Below are 15213 nucleotides of genomic sequence, written 5' to 3'. Positions count from 1 at the left end.
GTTGAAATAAAAAAATAATAAAAAATAAAATAAAAACTCAGTAATTGGAATAGGGGAGAAGAAATCGAAGGGAGGGGGTTTGGGTCTCATGATTTTTTCCTCTCTTTTTCTTCAATTATTTTCTAATTTTGTATTTATTTTAACCTTATTTTATTTGTTAATTATGAAAAGTCGTATTTACCCCTAAAATTTGGTTACATTTAACAGAAAATGTAACAGTTGGATCAAATGAGCGATTAAAATAGAGTTTATGTACTATTTGGGCTAATAATTTAATTTAGGGACCAAAATGTAAATCGCATACAAGTTTGAGGACCATTTTCGCAATTTACTCAACACAATATCAACACCAACTGGAAGTATTCAAGAATTAAAAGATCGGTTATGCAGATATATCAGGCCTATTTTTTTAGGTATCGAAAAAAAATCAACAAAAATGACATATAAGTTTTGAAACACGGAATTTTAGAGTAAAACTTTTGTAGATGTTATGTACATTATAATGAATGTATTGAACAAATAAACTTAAAATTTATACTTACTAAGTATAAGATATATATATAGCTTCAATTGAGGGATCCTTCAAATAAAGCTTATTTGAGGGATACCTCTTGTAGGCCCCACTCCAGATTGTATTTCACTAATCCAAACCGTCTATTTTGTAGATACTCATTCAAAAATCATCTCTACAAAAAATCACTTGAATCAGATATCATTTGACCACTCAATTGAGTTATTGAAATTTTAGTATTTTCTTCAAGCACCGTGTTCATTGATTTTGTAAGACACAATTAGATGTCGAAACAGTTTCCGATTTGTCTAATGTTTTGTAAGGATGATCTATGAATGAAGTCCTAAAAAATAGATGGTTTTGATCATTGGGAAAAAAAATTGTAGGGTTCCTTAAAGGGCGTCCCTCAAATAAAATTATTTTGAGGGATCTCTTAATAGAAGGGGACTGTATATATATATATATATATATATATGATGAAATATAAGTAGTATGTAATGCGCGTTAATGAAAAATGTGAAAATAAAACGTTGATTAGAATGAATAAACCATGCATAAAGGTAGTCAGATGTTTTTGGAGGTATGTGGGTAGTGGACTCTAGATAGATTCTTCATATTAATATATTATAGGGTTCTGGTTATGATTTAATGGCTTGTTTAGTTCATAGGTGTTCCAATTAAGCTTTAATATCCTCCTATTTAACGTAATTGCATATTATAATAATGATTAGAGATTTTTGGGTTTCAATTTGCATCAATTGCCTTCAAAACTTATGAAAATTTTTTGGATTTTGTTATGGGTATCGGGAAATAGCGATGATGTCGACAACATATCGGGGATATATTGCTGATACAGGGGACGAGATGACCTTACCCTCCAATATTGGCGTCGACACTTGAAAATCACGATATATCGATGTATTGGCCGATATTTTACCTTGAAAGTATTTGATTTTAAAAAGGAAACCCAAATATAAGTGAAGAGGAAATTGAGCTAAGCTAAGTTGAAATCCAATACTTTATTTTACTTTTTTTTTTCTAAAGTTAAAAACTCTAACCTCTTCTTTTAGTGATGTCTTATTAGAATGTGAGTATCCAACTCAATTTACCATCTCAATCAAGATTCGAGTCATGAAAATGGTTACTTTTCCATAGTCATATCCACTTTATATCATTTCACAATAAAGCTCTTCATTTTATTTGATCCAGCGGTTTTCACGTAAATCATATCAATCAAATAAAGATGAATTGGTCTCAACTCAAACAATCAACATTTTAAGGTTAGAGATTTAATAATTGATACACTCTGTTTCCCCATATGTGCACCATCCAAACCACACATCGGATGAATCCAATGCGATACATATTCTTTCAATGAAACAACACAACCGAAACTTCAAAGTGTACAACGTTTTGTCTTTTCGCCGCCTTCATGTTCATATGCATGCATACGTGACAATAATCAATCTCTGTCAGTTTGAAACCAAGAACGAAAAATACCTTTTTTATTCCATTTTACCTTTTTTATTCCATTTTTTCTTCGACAATTGGAACTTTGCTTACTTTTGATTCTCCGAGACCCGCTGAATCTCCAACAAGGAAGTTCAATTATTTCAAGTTGGTATGTCCCAAAAACAAAACAAGAACAAGGACTTTCACATGGCACCAGCTCAGAGCTATTCGTGTATTTTTGCAATGCAAACCCTCGGAAACTTATTTTCAATCAATTAGGTTTAGGAGGTGATATATCTTATGCAATCATTTTCACTGATACTACATATGTCTTTTCCACCTTTTCATTGTTCTTTTATATATGCAACGTTACGTGTCCATCAATCTTTGTCAAGAAAAGGATCACAAAACGAATATCTATTTCCTTTCTTCTCTTGGATTATTGAAAATGTGATTACTTCCAAATCTAGGAGGTCCATTGAATCTAGCTACTTGCATTTAGTTCAATGATCATGTTAACAAAACAAATAAAACAGATCCACATTGTTATAATAAACTAGTTTAATTGACTACGTTAGCTAGATATATATACATTGTTGTCTCATTGACTACGTTAAGTTTTATAGGTTCAATAATTGTCTAACATGATATCAGAGTTATCGTTTCAAAGTAATCGCTTCAAAGGTATGCAAGTGAAGCAAAGTACTAGCTTGACATGTATTGTTCACACATTTCCAATTTTGCTGTTGGGTTCAAGGGTTGTATAAGAACAACTCGAAAGGAGCTGAAACTCCCTTGTATTAATTCCTCCATGAACTTCACGAATCTCTGATTTGTCTATTTCTATTGAAACACAATTTTGATGGGTAGGTGAGGCTACATTAGTCGAAGAAAGAAGGCGTTACAAGCAAAGTGAAACAACCGGCAAAGATCCTCAATTGGATCAGATACTTATCAGAGTGGCTTCGTGGCTCCTTACAGTCAGATTTGTTTTCTACTTTTTGGACGATTTCATAATTAGGGTTTACATGCCAATTAAATTTGTCCAACTCAACAATCCAATAAAAACCAAATACTTCTTAGAGCAAAGCAAATCAGTGCTAATTATTTTAGCATAGCAAAACCCCATTGGATCTTGTCTAATAATGAGTGATATTGGTTTTTGGGCCACAACGTGCATATGGGTCCTCTTAGTCTAATTTGGAACATGTTGAAAAGTGGCAACCACCCACTTGTGGCCATGAATGTCTCAATTCTCATACTCAGATATAAAGACCGTATGGACCAAAGCCGAAAGACCGAACAAGAAAGCAACTTATTAGCAGCTGCTTTGTTCGACGTGCAACTAATCATAAACCTTATGTTATGTGCCCATGCCATGCACATGTGGTTCATATTGAAGCTAGTTGTAGCCTTAGCTTTTTCAATCTGCTATCGGTTCTTTTTTGTGTGGACTTTTTTTATTGATAGGAGTCATAATATACTAAATTCACACACTACATAAATGTTAGGATTCGAATTCAAAACTTTTTATGTGAGAATAATTACTTCAAATCACTACACTACCAAATCCTTTATTTGCCTAACTAGTCAATTCTTTGACTCAACCGACACCTTGCATTTCTAGCCCTCTTAAGTTCCAACCCCAAAACAAAAAAACAAAAAAATGTACGAGTTCCTCAGCCTCTCATTTTCCATATTGTCAGGAAAAACATGGAGGGGCCATGCACTTGATGAGTATGGACCGTGTGATCATCATGATCCAGTGTACGGGTGCCACGGGCCAAGTTCAGTGTGGTGAAAAAAAAAAAAAAAGTTGCAATGCTTTTTTGGAAGAGTCTCGTGATTAGTTAATTAAAATTTCCAGAATTGGAGAAAGTTTTGATGATCCAAATTTACAAGTGTTTGGATTTGTCGTAAAGACGAAGAGGAAGATGTTAACCAACAAAAGAGAAACCAATTTGAGCCACATTTTTATGGATAAACACTAAATTAATAATTAAATATAACTCAAATTCCTGATAAAGCTGTGACTAACTCACATGCCACATTTATTGTACAACATCAAACTGATCGTTGTCACTACCAATGTCTAAAACTAAGAGCAAGGGGTGCTAATTTTTCGTTTGGGTGGATTTTACAAGTGATCCGATAGTAATTAACCCACTTGGCCTAGTCATATCTAAAACAACTCAATTCTTCGAAGGGCTTATAACTCAATTGGTTAAAAGTATTTATTCATGTATTCATCTTTAGTAATTGACTATAGGCTAAATGCACAAGTATAATTTAGCTCTCCAAAATATTATTATTTTAAAGAATAGTGTAGGGTTAAAATTTTCTATCTCCAGTCATGTATGGTTATATTTTTAGGCCCATAATATTTTATTATTTGGGAAAAAATTATGATACAACACTCATAAATTAAACTACTATGTATTGTTTAAATTAATTAAACTATTATTTAGGTTCTTTAGAGAAATGAGTGTGGAAAGCAGTAAATAAGTAAAGAATGTGATAAAGTTGGTAAGAAATGAGTGAATTATTTTGAAGAAATTTATAGACATATTTTAGGTTTTTAAATGTTCTGACCTCCCAACGATCAGAACAAGTTTTATATATATATAATTTTGGTAAAAAAAAAAAACGAATTTAAAACATTCCCAAACTTTAAAGAAAAGAAAAAAGAAAAAAAAGTAAAGGCGTTGATGTCATCGCATTTAATCAGTGCTCTTGGATCTCAACGTATGCCCGTTGGTTTTCAGTTGCATGAAGTCCTCCCCTGCTCACACCCACACCTGATTCATCCTCTAATTGGGCAGTCACAAAAAATATTTGACCTAGGTTAAAGGTGGGCTATACGTAGCCTGGGAGAGGGGTTAGAGGTTTAAGGTTACATGTGGCCTTCGAAATTATTTTGACCCATAATAACTGGGGATGAGTTTTGGACTTTTTAGGTGCCATATATGACTGAGATGACCTGATTCTCTACTTCCCGTTAAAAGCTTGTATTAAAAAAATCCAATTTAATCTGGGCCCACAGTGAATTCACATTACACACAGCGGCAATAACCAACACTTCAATTGCCCTCCGTCCCTCCCTCTGTATATATATATTGGTTTGATTTTTCCATGTCATCCTTTTACATCTTAGTTCATACATAACTATGGCTCCGGTGAACATAACTTCAATCAAAACCGCATCAAGTGGCTTATTGCAAGGCGACAATCCTCTAAACTTCGCCTTCCCACTCTTAATCGTCCAAACCACCTTAATCATTGTCGTTAGTCGTTTCCTCGCTTTTCTTCTCAAGCCCCTCCGCCAACCAAAAGTCATTGCTGAAATTGCAGTAAGTTATTTATTTTCATACTTAAAATCTCTTTCAATACTATTAGAAATCTACTTGATTTATTTAATTTTCGAACTTAGAATCCCCATTTACTAATATATAATATTGTGAATCTTTTGTGTTTACTTATTTTTTTGGGGTCAAATGTTAATCTTGTGTTGAATAATTATTATATAGGGTGGAATATTGCTTGGACCGTCAGCCTTCGGACGAAACAAACAATACCTACACAAAATATTCCCCTCATGGAGCACCCCAATCCTCGAAACCGTGGCAAGCATTGGTCTTCTGTTTTTCTTGTTCCTCGTAGGCATAGAGCTCGACTTAAGCTCGATCCGACGTCGTAGTGGCCGAAGCGCTGTCGGCATAGCCCTCGCCGGCATAACTGTCCCTTTCATCTGCGGCATCGGAGTTGCCTTGCTCCTCCGGAAAACCATCGACGGAGCTGACAAGGCCGGATTCACCCAGTTCCTTGTGTTCATGGGAGTGTCCCTCTCCATCACCGCTTTTCCTGTTCTCGCCCGCATTTTAGCGGAGCTCAAGCTTTTGACCACTCGGGTTGGCGAGACTGCCATGGCTGCGGCGGCGTTAAACGACGTCGCTGCATGGATCTTGCTGGCACTGGCGGTGGCCTTGGCCGGTGATGGTGTTGGTGGACACAAGAAGAGCCCCTTGGTATCTATCTGGGTCTTCCTCTCAGGTATATATGGTCTGAAAATAATACAATATCCTCAAAAAATAATTCGTAGTTTTCTTTTTCACCTAATATATTAAATAAATATAAATATAATTATTTTGTATGATTAATTTAACAGAAAGGGACATTCTCTGTGTGGAAATGAATCTCACTTTTAATGGAGAAATAGTATAAAGCCTAATCATTATAATTTTATATGTTGACTTTTCTGCTATTTTATATATTTTCAGTTACTATTTGGTATATCCATGTAAGTAGTAAGTAATGGCTTTTGAATATCTCAGGTCTTGCTTTTGTTGCTTTCATGATGGTGGTGATCCGCCCCGCCATGAACTGGGTGGCCCGCCGCAGCTCCCCGGAGCAAGACTCAGTGGACGAAGCCTATATCTGCTTGACCCTAGCCGGAGTCATGGTGGCCGGGTTCGTGACAGACCTAATTGGGATTCATTCCATATTCGGAGCCTTTGTGTTTGGCCTAACAATTCCAAAAGGAGGACTGTTTGCAGACAGGTTGACACAGAGGATGGAAGACTTTGTGTCTGGTCTGTTGCTTCCACTTTACTTCGCTTCAAGTGGGTTGAAGACGGACGTGGCGAAGATCAAGGGAGGAGAGGCGTGGGGGCTGCTGGCTCTGGTTATATCCACGGCCTGCGCTGGGAAGATCTTGGGAACGTTTGTTGTGGCTTTGATGTTTAAGATCCCTGTTAGGGAGTCCTTGACGCTTGGTGTGCTCATGAACACCAAGGGCTTGGTTGAGCTCATTGTTCTCAATATTGGCAAGGAGAAAAAGGTCAGTCATAATTATTTATTTAATTGATTTCCACCACCATTTACATCTGCATTTTAATTATTTATATATATGCACTACTATAACAAGTATGAAAATTGATTGAATTGCCATGTATGATTAACATGTTCTTGCTTGTAGTATGATGACCAAAGCTCTTTTTTTTTGGTCCTCTCCACACCTATTTAAAGGAAAGTGTTTAAAAAAAAAAAAATAGTTACAATTTAATCATACATTTCATACAAATGTAACAAAAAGGTATCCTCTCCACTTGTTCTCAAAAGAAGTGATTATACATTTATAAAATATCTTATTGTGTGAAAGTCGGATTTGGATTTGAAATGTGAGACACTGATAATAACATAATTGATCATTACTTGACATCTCGTCAAACATAAAATCTCCCATATAAAAAAATGAATGTAAATTGTGTAATGTTATTTGGTGCCGTGTTATGTCAGACTGTGAATTCAAACAAATAGATTCAAATAAAAATCAACTCAACTTGAGAATATAATTAACTTAGGTTTCATGTGCATGTATCACAACTAATTCATCATATCAGCTAATCAATACTTTTTAGCATGGGATTAACTTAAGGCAGCCGGTTCTAGTTGTTGGGGGCCATGTTAGGGAATCATTTGCAATATCATTTGAAAACGACAGATCAACTTTTACCCTCCTCTTTTTAATCCGTCGTTTACGTTATTGTCTGTTTACACTGCATTCAGCGGAAATTGGAACTTTATGTCACTTCTTTTTTGCTTTATTGATTGATCCCCCCTCCATTTTCCTAAAAGCTTTTGGCCAATCCATGAACTCTTGTGTGGCTCATATCAATCCTCACCCTGCATGACGACTTAATATGGTGGTTTGATAACAATTTTTATTTTTATTTTAAAAAAAATTAGAGTGAAAATGAGAGTGAGAATAAAATTGAGAAGATGATGACAAGGAATGATGGGAAGGAGGAGTAACAAAAGTGAAAACAATTTCAAATAAATTTAATTTTTTAGTTTTTGTTATTCCTTTCTCACATCCTCTCGTATCATCATTCCTCTCAATCTCATCTTTATTTTCATTCTCACTTTGATTTTCCCTCTTTTTTATACAAAAATTAAAAATTAAAAACTAAAATTAAAATAATTATTAAACGGACCTTTAAACAGTTACGTGTCTTCAGAAAATTAAAAAGCAACAAACACTCACACAGTGCCAATTTTTTTGCCACAAAGATAGAGTCATGAAAAGAATAGAATAAGGGACACAGCCAAGTTTTGTAAAGGTTAAAAAGCAAGGACTTTGGGTAAAGCTTGTCCTGTTTGCCTTGGCTTTATTGTGAATCCATCCAAAGATTAAAGTTGGGTTGTATAATCTCAATTATTAGTTCGACCAAAAAAATAAATTTATATCAATTATTGATGTAAGAAATTTGATGAATTATTACCCTTTGTTTCGTCTTCAAGACTTCAACTTTCTATTTAAGGGCGTCTAAATAATATATATATATATATATAAATTGTCTGTAGCATTGCCCTTTAACTTGGTGTGTTTGGCCTTTCTAGAAAATCAGTTACATATTCTAAAGGTAATGGTTTTGGGGGAAAGTATAAATTTGCAACTATATACATATATAAATTTGCAACTTTGTGTTATATATAAAATATATATATATATATATGTATATATATCTTATGAATTTTTTGTTTGCGTGCAAGATTTCTAACTATATATTTGAGGACGTCTATAAGAGCTGTCTATTAATATTGTTTTATATGTTGGTATATGCGTTGTGTTGTCAGATTATCCATTAAACATGTTTTTAATAGTATTATGTGAAAAAGTATGTGACAACTTGACATGATATCAAAGATGTGTGATTTTTGCAACTTTGGGTTAAACAATGTTATCTTAAGAATTACTAGTTATTTAATTACAGGTGCTTAATGATGAGACATTTGCTATTCTAGTCCTCATGGCACTCTTCACCACCTTCATCACAAGTCCTCTAGTGATGGCCATTTACAAGCCGGCACGTGGCATCTCGTTGCGCCCTCGCCGCAAGCTAGGTGACCTCTCGACCAGCGAGGCTTTCAAAGACGAGCTTCGAGTGGTCGCATGTGTTCATGGGCCTCCCAATGTGCCTTCACTCATTGGCCTCATTGAGTCCATTCGGAGCTCCAAGAAATCCCAACTCAAACTCTTCCTTATGCACCTTGTGGAGCTCACTGAACGCTCTTCTTCCATTATCATGGTCCAAAGAGCTCAAAAAAATGGGTTCCCCTTCTTTAATCGGTTGGGCCGAGGCCAGCTCCACGACAGCATTGTCGGGGCTTTCCAAGCCTATAGCCAATTGGGTCGTGTCTCGGTCCGGCCCACGACAGCAATTTCAGCTATGTCCACAATGTATGAAGATATATGCCACGTGGCCGAAGATAAGAGGGCAGCGATGATCATCTTGCCCTTCCACAAACAATTGAGGTTTGACGGTGATGATCAGGAGACAACGGAGATTGTGGGCCACAGTTGGAGAGGGGTCAACCAAAAGGTGCTTCAAAATGCACCGTGCTCGGTTGCAGTGCTCGTAGACCGTGGATTTGGTCGCCCTAGATCACAAACTCCTGGGCCTACAACCATCCTGACCCAACGGATATGCATTATTTTTTTGGGTGGGCCTGATGATCGCGAGGCCTTGGAGTTGGGTGGTAGGATGGCCGAACACCCGGCAGTTAAAGTGACGGTTGTGAGATTCGTCGAGAAAGAGGGCTTGGAGAGTAATGGGCCTCATGGGCTTATGTTAAAGCCCTCACCCTCGAAGTCCATCGATAATAGCTATAGCTTCTCCACAGCTGAAATGGACAGAGAGAAAGAAAAGGTATTTGTGCCTACATTGCAATAGGTCCTCCATCTATAACCACACATTCGTCACATCACCCTGTCCGTGTTACACTAAAAGATTAGTCAAATCACACAATTTTAGCTCGTTTAACTTTTTCCGTATGTACTAATTTATGGTAAAATTTGATCATCAGAAACTGGATGAGGGTGCAATGGCTGAGTTCAGAAGCAAGTGGGATGGGAAAGCAGAGTACATAGAGAAAGTGGGAGCCAATAACATTATAGAGGAGGTGTTGGCCACAGGACGAAGTGGAGATCAAGACCTATTGGTCGTGGGAAAAGGGCGTTTCCCGTCAGCTATGGTAGCAGAATTGGCAGACCGGCAAGCAGAGCACGCGGAGTTAGGCCCCGTTGGAGACATGTTGGCCTCATCAGATCATGGAGTGGTCTCATCAGTCCTTGTGATTCAACGACATGACGTAGCGCATGCCGTGGAGACTCCCATGTCAAAGATAGTGCACCATGAATACGAAAGGTTCGTAGCAGATGAATCTTCCAGCAATGTGCTTGAAATTTCTAAGGAATCTGTGTGACCAAAAGTAATTAACGTGTTCGTCATATAAAGTGTATTGTTTTGTTACGAGTTTCCTTGTCCAAAAAATATGTGAGATTAGGTTTTGTTATCAACTTATGATGGAAGTTGAAGAAAAAGAGCCAAGCTAATGATATCAGAGTTTAGAAATTTAATGACAAGGCAAAGCAATGATTAAGGGATTAATTAAGAAGCAATATGATGAGCACTGGATTAATTGGTGGCGCATAACGAACAATAAACAAAAGAACTTGACTTAAGTGGGAGGAGCAATTATCTGCCTTCTAGTTGGAGGCAGCGTTGTTTATACATGTAAACAGGGTGGGTAATTAAGGCAGTAGGTTTGACTTGAGGACACTTGGTACTTTTCTTATCCCCTATAAGAATCAATCATCAGCTACTCATTTAATTTCAATTCACCATTGTGAAGAACAAAGATGCCAGTCATTTAGGGTTCAGAGTTAATCTAACTTTCAATTACCACCAACCATGGAGCTCAACATAACCACTATGAGAACTTCATCAGATGGGGCTTGGCAAGGTGACAACCCTTTGCACCATGCCTTCCCATTGTTGATAGTTCAAACCACTCTCGTCCTCTTCGTTAGCCGCCTCCTCGCATTACTTCTCAAGCCACTCCGCCAACCTAAAGTCATCGCTGAAATATTAGTACTGTTTTTTCTTCTTTTTTTTGCTGATATATGCGTGTTTGTGTCTAAAACTACGTTTTTTTTTTTCTTTTTCTTTTGTGCATGACTGAAAAGAATGTTTGCTTTTACTTTCTTGCGTACAATTCAGGGTGGGATTTTGTTGGGACCATCAGCACTTGGCCGGAACAAACACTTCTTGCAGATCATATTCCCTTCATGGAGCACCCCCATACTCGAATCCATAGCAAGCATTGGCCTTCTCTTTTACTTATTTCTTGTTGGCCTTGAGCTTGATCTGAGCTCCATTCGCCGCAGTGGCAGAAAAGCCATCACCATAGCCATTGCAGGCATGGTCCAAATTTCAATCTGATACAATATATTTTCCAATATTTTCTTTTAGTAAATTTCACTCAAATTTTGAAACTTTTATCTTCAAATTCTCTCAGGCATTTCCCTCCCCTTTCTCTTAGGAGTAGGGGTCACATTCCTCATGCGCAAAGCCATCCATGGGGAGAACAAAGTGGGCTACGCTCAGTGCCTTGTGTTCATTGGGGTAGCTCTCTCCATCACCGCTTTCCCTGTCCTCGCACGCATCCTAGCAGAGCTCAAACTGCTCACAACTCGCGTTGGCGAAACAGCAATGGCAGCAGCAGCCTTCAACGACCTCGCTGCGTGGATATTGCTGGCATTGGCCGTGGCCTTAGCCGGAGGGAACCACAAAAGCCCCTTAGTATCCCTTTGGGTTCTCATTTCAGGTGTTGCCTTTGTTGCTTTTCAGCTAACTTTGGTCAGGCCCTTCATGAACTGGGTAGCCAAACGCAGCTCATCCAATGATGGCTTAGTGGACGAGGCCTACATCTGCTTAACCCTAGCCGGGGTAATGATATCCGGGTTTATGACAGACCTCATCGGTGTCCATGCGATATTCGGAGCTTTTGTTTTCGGGTTAACGATCCCAAAGGGGGGTGAGTTTGCAGCCAAACTGACCAAAAGGATAGAAGATTTTGTGTCTGGTTTGCTTCTTCCTCTCTACTTTGCTTCAAGTGGGTTGAGGACGGATGTGTTTAAAATTCAAGGGGTTAAGGCATGGGGACTGTTGGCTTTGGTGATATCAGTGTCCTGCACAGGGAAGATTTTGGGAACGTTTTTGGTTGCCATGTTGTGTATGATACCAGTAAGAGAGTCGTTGGCTTTGGGTGTGTTGATGAACACCAAAGGGTTGGTAGAGCTCATTGTTCTCAATATTGGAAAGGAAAAGAAGGTACGTGTATTTTTTATTTTACAAATACCCACTAATAATAATATAAAATATAAACATATATGCTTGTTATAATACTACATGAACCTACCTCACTACTACACTATAATTATTCTATTTTACGGCAGATTCCATTTTTGTAACACACTCTGGTCACACAAACGCACTATGTACTATAATAAAGATTTTTTTATATATGCTAGTCACTAAACTTTGAATTTTCGTCTCATTTTCATTTTTAATTATTTGACTGAAAAATTAATTCATAGTGCAAACCCAGGTCACACAACACTTAGTTTTTCCATCTTTGCTTTATAGGAAGGAAGCTTTTTTTTTAAAGAAAAGTTTATATATATATATATATATATATCCAAATTTTCATTCAAAAGTTGGTTTAATTCTCAAATTTGGATACTTTGATACAAGTCTTTTGACTCTTGTGCCACATAGGATTACATTTATTTTTTAATATTTTCTGATGTAATTTTTTTTTAAAAATAATTTTTTGTTCCAATATTGTCCATTTTGATTAAGGTAATAGTAATTTATGTGATAATAATTAGCCATTTATAACTTTGCCATTAAATAGAAAAGGAAAATATTGCAAACATATCCTAGAGAGCATTTAAATAAAAACCTCTCTCTCCTCTTTGAATTAGTTTCCTACCCCAAGAACTGTTCTCCCACTTCTTCTTCACATCAGTAGCCTCTATGAAAAACTACCACTAGTGAAAGGACGAAAGACAATTTCAAAAAATAAGCCTACAATATACTGAGAATTATGGCAGAATATTCCTCAAACGGTACTAATACTGGTGACACTTGTTGGCAACTTTTCTTGGGAACCATTTTGACGTAAATTTTGATGTCAGATACGGAAAGTCTCTTGAAATTCATTTGTTCCTATGGTAGAAGTATATTACATATACTCTTGTAGATATATTATCCTATGGTGTATGTATATTGTTCTATTGCCTATTGCATAAGTATTTACGTGTTTTTCATATTTTCGACAATGAATAATAGTATTTTATGTACCTTATTTTTTAATAGGTAACATATAATTTTTATTTGTCTATTTTTGTATCCAACTTATAAGTAGTCTTCTAATTTATGTTCCTAACTTATAGGTAACACGATTTATCACTAAGTTTTTTCCATTGCTAATAATAACATTATTTACCTATATGTTAGGTACATAATTTCATGTGGGTGTTTGCCTGAATAATTGGTATAATATGTGGGTCTTTATTTTTCATTGATTAAATTGTATTTTATCAATATATAGATAAATATTATTAAGGAAAGAATTCAAAATTTAAATTCTGAAATTCATTACCAGGAAATAATGCATTAAATTTATATTTTCAATGTGTTTTCCTTATTTACATTAAGGGTAAAATCGAAACAGCAGAAAAAGTAGTAAATGTCAAAAGACCTACATCTAAAACCAAAAATGTGTGAACTAAATCCAATGTCAGCTAATTGTTTTAAAAGCTCAATAATATGGTAGATAATAACACAATTAAAGAGACCATATATCTATAAACTCCATAAGCTACATCTCTTACAAAGACAAGATCTGCTTGAATGTTATAGAGAGACAGTTGAAGCGAGTATATGAGTTTTAAGTATATTCAAACCCAAAATTTGAGTTTGGGCTTTTGGGTTTGATATTAAGAGTCAAATTTGGATTTTGAGTTTCCGGGTGCTTTGGAGATGGCCTGAGGGATGTGCTCACTGTCCATCCATCTATGTTTGTTTGCTATCTAGTCCTGTTATTGCCACCTTGGGGGATTAACTTTTGGAAACTTCGCTTTGCAGATTCTAAACGACGAGATGTTTGCTATTTTAGTCCTGATGGCACTTTTCACCACCTTCATGACAACTCCGGCGGTGATGGCCATTTACAATCCCTCATGGGACGTTATTGCTTCTCCAACTCCCCGTCTCTTACATTCTCTAACCAAAAGCTCAAAGAAACAAAAGGACCTTCGAATCCTTGCTTGCATTCATGGCCCCCGAAGCGTACCCTCCCTCATCAACCTCATAGAGTCAACCGGAACCGCCTTCGAAAACTCACCGCCCCTCAAAGTTTACGTCATGCATCTTGTTGAGCTCACTGATCGTTCATCTTCGATTATGATGGCACACCGTGTTCGAAAAAATGGTTTTCCTTTCATCAACCGCTTATGTCAAGGGGTTTCACGGGACCAAATCCCGGCAGCATTTGAGGCTTATGGTAGAGTTGGTCAAGTCACCATCCGCCACACGACGGCCATCTCGGCATTGTCCACAATGCACCAGGACATACTCCACGTCGCGGAAGAAAAGAGGGTGTCGATCATCATCTTGCCTTTTAACAGACACTGCAGAACAGGGGGTGAAGAGACAATGGAGAATTTGGGGCATGATTGGAGAGGGGTCAATCAGAGGGTATTAAGCAGTGCAAATTGCTCGGTGGCATTGTTTGTGGATCGTGGATTTGGTGGCAGACCTGAGAGGCGTGCAGCGCAATCAAGTGCCCCCATTTCGAAGAGGGTGTGCGTTTTGTTTGAGGGTGGACCCGACGACCGCGAGGCTTTGGAGTTTGGAAGGAGACTGGCGCATCCAAGTGTTATGGTCACAGTTGTGAAGTGCATTCAGGTTGAGGGAACAGACAGCTTGGAGCAGAGCCATGAGAGGGAAGTTGATGAGGCTGCAGTGGCAGAGCTGAAGAGGTCTAATGAGTCAGTGGAATACATAGAGAAGGTGGTGGCCGGTGCAGAGACGGTAGTGAGTATAGGTCGGAGCACGGAATACGACCTGGTTATCGTGGGGAAGGAGCAGCACCACCCAGCCATGGTTGCAGAACTGGCTCACCAGCAGCTGGAGCATGCTGAACTGGGACCAATTGGAGATGCATTAGCTTCGTCCTCACATGGGATCTTGTCCTCCATACTTGTGATACAAGCACCAGGAAGTAAAAAATGAATTGATTGAAGGCAGTTGGAGATCAGGATTTGTAATTGTAGCTATGTAAATTAGTTTGTCATTTGCCGAGGCAGACTCCACATGTTAAAAAAATTACGAATAATG

At 37.4% G+C, this 15213-nt stretch overlaps 2 protein-coding genes across 2 annotated transcripts; both read left to right on the top strand.

The window, feature by feature from the left end:
* The first annotated feature begins 5063 nt into the window (after positions 1-5063).
* Positions 5064-10413, top strand: LOC117632179 (cation/H(+) antiporter 20). Its single transcript, XM_034365602.1, has 5 exons — positions 5064-5313; positions 5491-6013; positions 6295-6800; positions 8737-9672; positions 9830-10413. The coding sequence occupies exons 1-5, from the start codon at positions 5131-5133 to the stop codon at positions 10226-10228; spliced, it is 2547 nt and encodes an 848-aa protein (XP_034221493.1). The 5' UTR covers positions 5064-5130; the 3' UTR covers positions 10229-10413.
* Positions 10414-10716: 303 nt separating this feature from the next.
* Positions 10717-15108, top strand: LOC117630496 (cation/H(+) antiporter 20-like). The gene is made up of 4 exons (XM_034363204.1): positions 10717-10896; positions 11026-11224; positions 11324-12138; positions 13960-15108. Exons 1-4 carry the CDS (start codon positions 10717-10719, stop codon positions 15106-15108), a joined length of 2343 nt encoding a protein of 780 aa, XP_034219095.1.
* The last annotated feature ends 105 nt before the right edge of the window (positions 15109-15213 follow it).

This window comes from Prunus dulcis, chromosome 6 (assembly GCF_902201215.1).
Source record: "Prunus dulcis chromosome 6, ALMONDv2, whole genome shotgun sequence".
NCBI lineage: Eukaryota > Viridiplantae > Streptophyta > Magnoliopsida > Rosales > Rosaceae > Prunus > Prunus dulcis.
The sequence above is the reverse complement of the archived record's forward strand: the minus strand, read 5'-3'. Positions and strand labels throughout refer to the sequence as shown.